The 11,309-nt window shown below is 50.2% G+C and overlaps 1 protein-coding gene across 6 annotated transcripts in view; it reads right to left on the bottom strand.

Annotated features, from left to right (window-relative positions):
* Positions 1-10,912, bottom strand: part of kcnq5a (potassium voltage-gated channel, KQT-like subfamily, member 5a) — a 101,690-nt gene extending 90,778 nt beyond the window's left edge. For 3 of the 6 annotated variants that reach the window (XM_028989026.1, XM_028989032.1, XM_028989030.1), the window contains exon 1: positions 10,359-10,733. In XM_028989026.1, coding sequence (XP_028844859.1) covers positions 10,359-10,660 — 302 coding nt within the window. In that variant the 5' untranslated portion in view covers positions 10,661-10,733. Of the gene's footprint in view, positions 1-2,466; positions 2,685-10,358 lie in introns of those variants that run through there. The other 3 variants (XM_028989029.1, XM_028989027.1, XM_028989028.1) reach the window with 2 other exon arrangements.
* Positions 10,913-11,309: the final 397 nt, after the last annotated feature.

Genomic DNA, 11,309 nt, shown 5'->3' on the forward strand with positions numbered 1-11,309 from the left:
CCGGCCAATGTTTATTCGGCCCAGCAGACCCCAATGCCAGCCTCCATACACACACACAGTACCGCTCATACACTGTGCCATTCATATGTTATAAACACAGTCCGGTGTTCTCTGGCAGGAGCCCTGGTTGCCATGGGCAACGTCCCCATGGTCAGGCCCCACTCGGGAGAACTAAATATCAGTCCGTTGATTTAGATTGTGGGGGTGTGTGAAGAGCTTGATGTCGGAGTGGAATGTGAGTGCGTGTGTAGAGGAGAACGAACCAGGGATGGATCTCTAGGCTGAACTCATTTGGTGGAGGAACAAGAGAACTCCAACACCCCTGCATGAGGCATGCCCTCCATCTGAAGACAGCCCCCACCAAATATTCCCATTGGTCATGAAGCATGCCATTGTTTTTATGCCTGCGGTGAGTAATGTATTAATCACAGCTCGGCTAGTGTAACTCTTCTACCTGATATAATACATTTACATTTACAGCATTTACCAGACACCCTTATCCAGAGCGACTTACAACCAGTAGTTACAGGGACAGTCCCCCCCTGGAGACACTCAGGGTTAAGTGTCTTGCTCAGGGACACAATGGTAGTCAGTGGGATTTGAACCTGGGTCTTCTGGTTCACAGGCGAGTGTCTTACCCGCTAGGCTACTACCACCCTCTTCAGTAATCAGTAATAACACAGTTACACAGTGTTATTTTAGGACTATGCCGGATCACGTAGCCAAGCATTGCCCTCAAAAGCACGGGTAGGGGCCGTCAAGGACAGTATAGAATAGCCATTTTCCCCAATGCCACCTGTGGAAACGTCTCAGAACCCGCCCTCCACAAAGCAAAAAGCCTGATCCAGTCAGGATAACTTAATCCCGATGGGCCTGATGACAAATGGAAAAACTCAGACTGGTTAAATGTTTCATTAGCCCCTCACACATCTGCTGAGCTTCCTCCATCACAACACATCAAAGGGCGAGAGCGCGCAAAAACACCACAACAAAAGCAGCCATCTTTAAATAAGCTTCACAATGACGCCACAACTTTCTCTTGATTCATCCCAGCTTTCTAGAGCTGGATATTGGATTCACACAAGTCCACACACAAGCGTGGCACGTCAGCAGGGACATGGACGGGGACACTGCTGGCCGAGGAGAGTTGGGTGTGACGATGAAGCACGGTGAGGATGCACCACGTGGCTGCAGACACAGGAAATGTTGAAAAATGACAATATTCCAGCAGGAAGACCGTCTCTCCGTGAGTCACACATGACTCACGGCATGAAGGCAAATGCAGTAATAAAAGCCACAGATGTCCACTTATTATGTTTAATAAGTGATACTGCATCTATTTTTCCTGCACCGTGCTTATAATAATCAGACCTCCTTTCATACTAATTTGCGCCATTTAGGTCCTGCACTTTATTGTACTTACGTACCTTCCAGCCTCCTTCCTAATACGTCTTGTTTATTGCCAGCGTATATCTCTATCATCTTGTCCTGATTGTTGTTGGTTTATAGTGCACTCTCCCTGCACCCCGTGCTTTTACCCTCCATTACCCACCCCCGGCCGTGACACAATAATGCATTCCTGCATTCCGCAAATATACAGCGGGGTTTCAGAAGGGCGCACTAATGAGAATGCTTCTGTTTGTAATTTAATACATTTTGTTCATTACAATATATGAGCTCAGTACATCAGTTTGAAAAGTTGGCTTAGTGCTTGGTCATTTTGAGTTAATATGGTTACAAATTTGTTTCAGAATTAACAGTGACACAATAATAGTACAGTCATTTGCATAGACTCCACCCCTTATTTGCTGTTAAAGAGGCTGGTCGTAACTGGAGGCAGGCCTAATGTGGGACGATTGGTGACCCACCCTGACAGTAATGTGCCAGGACCTTCAGTCTGGCCTGGTGCTAAAGACAAATAGGCTCTCTTGTAATTAAAACCGAATAAAATATCATGAATGGCAAATCGGACTATCCTCCCATGCACATGCAATGCAACAACCAGGTAATCGCCAGAGATGAGACAAGGTGAAGGCCATTATCTGAGGTGACATTTGTGTCACCTGCACCTCATCTTGTCCTAGTGTGTCCGGTTTTCGTTCTGTCCTCCACCGGGTGTGAGCTGTTATATACTATTTTCATTTTGATTTTGCCTGTGACTTGATTTGCACCATCAGCGATTGGAATAACGGGAGGAAAATCAGCAATTAATCAGCAAATTATTTTATTTTTAATTAATGTTTTTACCCACTTTGGCAACGAGCAATTCAAAATTGATAAAGCTCGGCGAACGTAAGCTCTGCTACAGAAAGACATTTTTTTAAACATTATAAGTCACTTTCCCATGTAACTTTTATAATGCTGTAACATAAGAAGCAACTAGCAACTATAAAAATATCATTTAGAAGCTAGGCCTCGACTTTATCAAGGGATAAGAAGTCTGAACAGGAAAGTTTGACAACTTACCCTTCACCATAACCAGCCGCCAACTTCGACCTCTAAAAGGCTGAGAACAGGAAGTCGGCCCCGCCTCTTCCCGAGTGGTTCAGGTGGGCATTCGTAGGCTGAGATAAAAAGAGAGCGGTGGACACGAACGCGTGAGCGAAGAGCGAGGACAACACAATTTTCCCATTCGGAGGATGAATCACCCACTCTTAACTCCTGCCCTGTGGCGGACCTCGACCCACCACCACACCTCTGTAGCGTCTTTATGCTTCAAAGGCAGGAGATAAAAGAGCCCAGTCTGAAGCTACGACTCCATTAAAAAGATGCTCCCACAAGCCCCTCCTTAGCAAGGAGACGGGGGGCTTCATAATGCCAATGTGCATGTGTGGGAGGTGGCAGAGAGCATGAATCAGCTGGACTGTTGATGAGAAATCCGCATGACCAACTGCAGCAGCACGTTACTGCACCACCATCGGCTTTCTACCCCTCCAAACACAGACCCCAAAATCAGTATTTTGAATCTGATGCGTGCAGCTACTGGGAGCCAGTGGAGGGAACGTAGCAGAGGGGTGGTGTGGGAGAACTTGGGAAGGTTGAAGATCAGTCGTGCTGAGTTCTGTATTAGTTGTAGAGGCCGGATGGAGCAGATTCTGGGATTTTGGGATCCAGTGGAGGGGGTGTAGCAGTGTGGTGGTGTGGAGAAGTTGGGAAGGTGCTGCTGGGTTCTGTATTAGTTGTAGGGGCCGGATGGAGCAGATTCTGGAATTTTGGGATCCAGTGGAGGGAACGTAGCAGTGTGGTGGTGTGGGAGAAGGTGGGAAGGTGCTGCTGTGTTCTGTATTAGTTGTAGAGGCCGGATGGAGCAGATTCTGGGATTTTGGGATCCAGTGGAGGGGGTGTAGCAGTGTGGTGGTGTGGGAGAAGGTGGGAAGGTGCTGCTGTGTTCTGTATTAGTTGTAGAGGCCGGATGGAGCAGATTCTGGGATTTTGGGATCCAGTGGAGGGAACGTAGCAGTGTGGTGGTGTGGGAGAAGGTGGGAAGGTTGAAGATCAGTCGTGCTGCTGCATTTTGTATTGTTGTAGTGGCCGGATGGAGCAGATTCTGGGATTTTGGGATCCAGTGGAGGGGGTGTAGCAGTGTGGTGGTGTGGGAGAAGTTGGGAAGGTGCTGCTGTGTCCTCTATTAGTTGTAGGGGCCGGATGGAGCAGATTCTGGGATTTTGGGATCCAGTGGAGGGAACGTAGCAGTGTGGTGGTGTGGGAGAACTTGGGAAGGTGCTGCTGGGTTCTGTATTAGTTGTAGGGGCCGGATGGAGCAGATTCTGGGATTTTGGGATCCAGTGGAGGGGGTGTAGCAGTGTGGTGGTGTGGAGAAGTTGGGAAGGTGCTGCTGTGTTCTGTATTAGTTGTAGAGGCCGGATGGAGCAGATTCTGGGATTTTGGGATCCAGTGGAGGGGGTGTAGCAGTGTGGTGGAGTGGGAGAAGGTGGGAAGGTTGAAGATCAGTCGTGTTGCTGCAAAGCGCCGTCCCCACACACTGGTCCCCGTGCGCCTGTCATGGCTGCCCACTGCTCCCTCAATGCAGAGACCACATTTCACTACGTGCACTGGGTGGTGTGGTGTGTCACACGTAACAACCAATCACTTTCACCACTTTCAGCTCAATACAGGGACCTTTCACGGCCTTTTAAACACGGACGATTCTGCATCCATGCCGTACAGAGCGATAATTGCGGTTTATTAACCCATAATTATGTTGCGTGGTGAATTTCTGGTGCCGGCAGTGACTGTGGCGGCCTGATCTAGGTGTTCGTCCTCGTCCACATGTGACGTTCGAAAACCAGCGCCCTCTGAGCAGCACACGCATTTCAATTGCCGTTCGCCTGACACTGTTTTGCGCTCGCCGCTGTTTTACGCTTGTCGGGTTTCCGGTGGAAATGGCCGGCGTACCTGACGGCACAAACGGCAGAAAAAAACGGCTGGTTCAGACGTCCGTCTCATCTCACTGCCGTATTTGGAATCATTTCATGAAGTCGTGTAGAGAAATTGATGGGATGCATCGTGATGCATGGATGGTAGTAGCCTGGCGGGTAACACACTCGCCTGTGAACCAGAAGTCCCAGGTTCAAATCCCACTTACTACCATGGTGTCCCTGAGCAGGACACTTAACCCTGAGTGTCTCCAGGGGGGGACTGTCCCTGTAACTACTGATTGTAAGTCGCTCTGGATAAATGCTGTAAATGATAATCAGCGCACCGGTAATCGTATCGTGAGACCAGTTGCGGTTCGTGCCTCGTATATCCCAAAATTTGCAATCAAGCAGAAACCGATTCCTCAATAAATGAGGAAGAAATGCGGGGCTTCAAACGTCATCAAGCTCCTCTCATTTAAACCCGCAAAAACATTATTAAAGGTCCCGTTCTGGGGTGCAGAAATAATCCCACGCCAACACGGTAGTTACATTTGCTTTCTTTTTTTATTTTAAATCCCGAGGACGCCTCTGACCTTAAACTACCAAGCTGGCGCCAGTTTTAAAATGGTGCCCTGAACGAGCAAATATTGTACTTAAAAAAAGAGGTTAAATATGTTCTCTCGTCGTTTTTCCCCACACATCTTTTTAGGACGGATGGCTGTAAAAGTCCGGTTGGAATCTACTGGAATCGGCCCGTTTCCTACTTCTCACCTCTGTGAATAATCTAGGGTTGAATTAAGCAGGCGGAGGGTTCCAGAACCCAGAAGCCCCGGCTGCTTCTGGCGGAGCAGGGCCGGCCGTCGCGGATGAAAGATGCCCACGATCCGGACCCGGCGTCTGCGTTGCGTCAAGAGCCCGGCGAAGATCACACGTCGCTCCCGCTTTCAAAGGCCACGCCGCCGCGCCATTCGTACTGCGGCTGGAACACGGCCCTGACACCCTGTTTATGCGCCGCTTTTTGCACTTTCTCAAGATCTGTAATCTGTTTGGGTTTTTTTCCATTGAGTCCGAGCCAGCGCTCGGGTTTTCCGCGCAGTTAAAGACGCCGGTCCGGCCATCAAAGCGGCACAAAAACAGTAACACTGCGTCAGCGCTCCAATACGGTGAATACAGTGCAATAAGCCTCCAGCCACGTGGAGATTATGGTCGATTCCTTTTTCTGCAGTGAACTGGATCTGGTTAAAAAAGGAAAGAAAGTTCAATTAGAAAGTGATGTGATTGTCACTTGTGATGCACACCAGCACAGCAAACGGTGCAGGCAGTGAAATGTGTCCTCTGCATTTAACCCATCACCCTTGGTGAGCAGTGGGCACCATGACAGGCGCCCGGGGAGCAGTGTGTGGGGACGGTGCTTTGCTCGGTGGCACCTCAGTGGCACTTTGGCAGATCAGGATTCAAACCGGCAACCTTCTGATTACGGGGCCGCTTCCTTAACCGCTAGGCCACCACTGCCTCAATATATGACGTTTATATAACATCATATATTGACGTTTTCATGACAAGTATGAATTTTTTATATTGCATTCACACGCAGAAAGGGCCGGTGATGTAGTCTGCATACGATGAACAACACCGTTTTAATCATACCTGTAGAGCACGTTCAACTATTATAATTGTGGACTTTCTGTGGCTGATGACGCTCGGAAATGTCACCAGATTTGGGGATGGACGCCTTTGATTGATCACTTTCATCGACACATCGTCCTGTTTTTGTAACCTTTACAGGCCATTAAGGTTGCGGTGTTTTAATGGTGCTATATGTGACGCGAGTCACTTAAAGAAACTTGGATCAATTTTTAATTACACAGCAAATGCATAATATATGAGGTATATGAGGTAGGCTGACATTTACGTAAAAGAAAAAGCAGCAGTCATTTGAGGCAGATGAAGATGAGCGTTCAGCCAATCCGACTTCACACACGCACAAAATGAAAAAAATAATGAAGAGACAGGATGTTAGTGTCGCTTGTGACAGTTTTGCATGCGAGTATGTGACATTTGATGTTTATTGGTCAGTCTTGCTCTGGTCAGAATGGAGGCAGGCGTGTCAAGCTGGGGAGGAAAGGTGTCACCTAATGCTCCCCACATCCCATAATGGGGCAGTGGTGGCCTAGCGGTTAAGGAAGCGGCCCCGTAATCAGAAGGTTGCCGGTTCGAATCCTGATCTGCCAAAGTGCCACTGAGGTGCCACCGAGCAAAGCACCGTCCCCACACACTGCTCCCCGGGCGCCTGTCATGGCCGCCCACTGCTCAACAAGGGTGATGGTTAAATGCAGAGGACACATTTCAGTGTGTGCACCGGGTGCTGTGCTGCAGTGTATCACAAGTGACAGTCACTTCACACTTTCACATCTAATACACAAGAGCTGCATTCTCACCTGCGCAGAAGCCGAGGCAAGTGTTTCGAGAGACAGTTTTTGGAATGAAGAAGGCCTGAAAAGAACGTGACAGATGCCAACGAGTATCTTGTACCAACAGTGTCAGCACGATCAACGTGACGCATTAATTTATGCACACACAGCGGTGGCCTAGCGGTTAAGGAAGAGGCCCCGTAATCAGAAGGTCACTTCCTCTTCTCCCTCTACGAGATCACTTGGTGAGGTCATTTCCTCACATGGCTTCTCCTACCACTGCTATGCGGATGACACACAACTCATCTTCTCTTTTCCTCCCTCAGACCTACATGCTGCTGCCAAAATCTCTGCAGGTCTAACTGACATCTCATCTTGGATGGCAGCTCATCACCTAAAGCTCAATCCCACCAAAACTGAACTAATATTCATTCCAGCAGATTCTTCACATCAGGATCTGGCTATTTACCTGGACAACTCACAGCTCTCTCCTTCTACAACAGCCCGCAACCTTGGAGAACCTTGGACCCTCCATCTCTGAAGGTAAAAGGAAGACGCTCATCTAGACTCTTCTCCGTCTTGGCCCCTCGGTGGTGGAATGAACTTCCCCTCGAGGTCAGAACAGCTCAGTCACTGTGATGCACCTCGGTGGCACATTGGCAGATCGGGACTCGAACCGGCTTCCTTAACCGCTATGGCCACCCCTGCCCATAAGTTGCTCTGGATAAGCGCGTCTGCCAAATGCCTTAAATGTAAATGTTGCCGGTTCTAATCCCGACCCGCCAAGGTGCCGCTGAGCAAAGCACCGCCTGTCATGGCTGCTCACTGCTCATCAAGGGTTAAAAGCAGTTGTTGAGTTTCGCTCCATTTCTCCCAACTAGTGAGCGTGAGCGGCGCCATGCGAGCACAAAACCACATGGACACCCAGGTCCCGGCCCAGAGCCCAGTTCATATGCAAAATCAATATCGGTCCATATTCTTGAGATTTCTCTTGCAGTTTTGTGTGTTTTGACACAGTCTTGTACAAGACACACACATATCCGCCACACACACACACATATATATGTATATGTATGTGTGTGTGTGTGTGTGTGTGTGTGTGTGTGTATATATATATATATATACACACACACACATATATACACACACACACACACACACATACATATACATATATATGTGTGTGTGTGTGTGTGTGTGTGTGTGTGTATATATATATTTATATATATATGTCCGTGTGTGTGTGTGTGTGTGTAGCCTAGCAGTTAAGGAAGCGGCCCCGTAATCAGAAGGTTGCCGGTTCGAATCCCGATCCGCCGAGGTGCCGCTGAGCAACACACTGATGGGTTAAATGCAGAGGACACATTTCACAAGTGACAATCACTTCAATCCACGTGGTCCGTCTTCGTGGTCGGACGACTGTTGTCCGAGTTCCGCAGGCCGCAAAGAATAAACGTCCCAAGCAAATAAAAGCGGCGAATGTTCTCAGCCTGTAAATAGCTCCTGAACGCGCACGGCCACAAGGACGCCACTTCCTGTCACCACCAGTGCCCCCAACAACCTTGTTTTCATTGTAAATCTCATTTCATTACCAACGGCACGGACTTGTCCTCCCCCCGGGGGGGTCAGCTTCGAGGGACCGCCGATGGCAGAAATAACGTTGGCTTGCACTCCGCTCACTTTCCACAATGCTCGCGTCGAATCTCCGACTCCAGGAGGAAACCGGAGGACCTAGAGGGACGAGGAGAGCATGCAAACACCTTCGTGCGAGGTCCAGGAGGGAATGGAGCCACATCACTAACCATTCGGCCTGGAGGGACACCATTAGACACAGTTTAGGATCATCGAGAAAAGCTGCAGTAACGCTCGCTGGCCAGAAAAGGCTGATTCGGAGTTCAATCCGAATTAAAATGGCGAATCAGCATCACTGCATCTGGGACGTATCGGGGATTTCTGCTCCTTTCCAAAGCTTCGTGGCATCAAGACGTTTCCACAATTTCCCCGTAGCATCATGTATAAAAAGCACATATGGATAAAATATGTCATTCCTGAGCTCATTTCTCTCTTACATTTTACATTTACAGCATTTACCAGATGCCCAGTCCCCCCCTGGAGACACTCAGAGTTCAGTGTCCTGCTCAGGGACACGATGGTAGTAAGTGGGGTTCGAACCTGGGTCTTCTGGTTCATGGGCGAGTGTGTTACCCACTAGGCTGCTACCACCCTGTGTGAAGGTGCCCGGGGCGCTCCGACGTGCCCCCAGCCGCGCCGGGCGTTCCCGCGCCGTCACACCGACAAATGACGGTTCCTGCATCCAGAGCAGATGCGACGGCCTCAGCTGTCCCCTCGGAGCAGGAAAAGGACCGTCGAGCTCGTGCCTCAGGGCCTTCCCTCACACACACTCACACACACTCACACACACACCCTCATCTCAGCAACACTTGTTCAGCGGATGTGAGGCGCCGGGTCTCCGCGCAGACTTTTAAACCAACAACAACATTTATTTCTTATAAAGCCCCAAATCACATCCAGTACGTCTCAATGGGCTTCGACAGGCCCTACAGATGACATCCCCCCCCACAAAAAAGAAAGGAAGAAACATTGGGAAGGAGCGATACAGAGAGGGACACCCTTCCAGGGTGGAGTGGGCATGCACGTGGTGTCGGTGCAGGGTTACCGTACAATATAATAAAACGAAGGGACCCACTTAACGTCTGACCCGCCCCTCCGTTCATCAGGCGACAAATGCAAACTGAAATACAGGACAAGCGCTTGTAAAATGAAGAAAGGTTAAAAAAAAAAGAATCTGTACACTGAAGCACAGTGACCACACGGAGTCTGGACAGACTGGTCCATCTGACACATACATGAGGAAGGTGACCAGGGGAACCAGGGACATTTTCTAAAAGGATGGGACATGAATCTGGGGAAGGTTCTGGGGAACCTGAGAGCGCAACAGGTGACAACACGGACTCTGGACAGACTGGTCCATCTGACACATACATGAGGAAGGTGACCAGGGACGTTTTTTTTTGCGTCGCTCTGCCGTTCTAAAAGGATGGAACATGAATCTGGCCGTCGGGCATGTTCCGGGGAACCCGAGAGCGCAACAGGTGACAACACGGACTCTGGACAGACTGGTCCATCTGACACATACATGAGGAAGGTGACCAGGGGAACCAGGGACATTTTCTAAAAGGAAATGGGACATGAATCTGGGGAAGGTTCTGGGGAACCCGAGAGCGCAACAGGTGACAACACGGACTCTGGACAGACTGGTCCATCTGACACATACATGAGGAAGGTGACCAGGGGAATCAGGGACATTTTCTAAAAGGATGGGACATGAATCTGGGGAAGGTTCTGGGGAACCCGAGAGCGCAACAGGTGACAACACGGACTCTGGACAGACTGGTCCATCTGACACATACATGAGGAAGGTGACCAGGGGAACCAGGGACATTTTCTAAAAGGATGGGACATGAATCTGGGAAAGGTTCCGGGGAAACCGAGAGCGCAACAGGTGCGAAGGTCCCCGGCCGGACCCTCGCGTGGAAAAAAGACGGCAGGGAACCTGCTCTCCACTCACACGAACGCGTGGTAGACGAACGCCCAGCCCCGCGGCCTCTCCAGCACGTTGTACAGGTAGTTCTGGAGCCTCCGGTACCGCGCGTTCCGGCGGCCGCTCTGCGCGCTGTAGGTCAGCGGCTTGCCGAGCAGGCTGAGCCGGGCGCCCTGCTTCCTGCGCGGGCAGTCCACACCTGTTGCGGCCGGGGACAGCGGCCCGTCCCCCGTCATGGCACCGGCCTCCACATCGTGCGCCCGCCGGCCCGGCGAGGTCTTCATCCAAAGGCCGGGGCCGCCGTCTTCTCCGCCGTGGCTGCGCGGCATGGCATCACCGCGCTCCGGGGACGCGCACGCATGGGCCGGAGGGTCGGGGGTTCGGTCCGGGGCGACGCGACGAGTCGCCTTCACCTGCGTCCGAGAGGCGCGACGTTTGGAGAGCTCCGCCCGCGGCTCGGAGCGTCTGCGTAAAGGGCGCCGCGATTCGGGGTTCTGGAGGAGTTTCCACCTTGCGGGTAGAAATGTGGCGAGAGGAGGGCATCGCCGCACACGGACGCTCTTTCTTCCCGCCTCTCTCCCTCCCCGGGTTCGAACTCCGTCCAGACGCGCACGGCAGTCGAGCGCCGCCGGCGGGGGGTTGCCAGGTGGAGGCAGAAATTCCACGTTCGGTCTACAATGAACTGTTCTAAAACTCAGCTTTGCTGGTGGGGCAGTTGTGTATTAGCGTCCTCTGCATTTGTGGGAAATATGCATATGAAATATGAATATTATATTTTTTTCAATGTCTTATTTCAATGGCTTAAAATTACATGAGTAAAATTATATTTTGTTCGCATCTGTTACTACTGATTTTAACATTTACTAACCTATACTGAATAATTTAATAAAAAATTTAATGTAAATAAAAAGTTTCAATCATGTTTGAAAGGGTGGCAGTAGGCGAGAGGGTTATGAACCAGAAGACCCAGGTTCAAAT

Source organism: Denticeps clupeoides, chromosome 8 (genome assembly GCF_900700375.1).
Source record: "Denticeps clupeoides chromosome 8, fDenClu1.1, whole genome shotgun sequence".
Taxonomy (NCBI): Eukaryota; Metazoa; Chordata; class Actinopteri; order Clupeiformes; family Denticipitidae; genus Denticeps; species Denticeps clupeoides.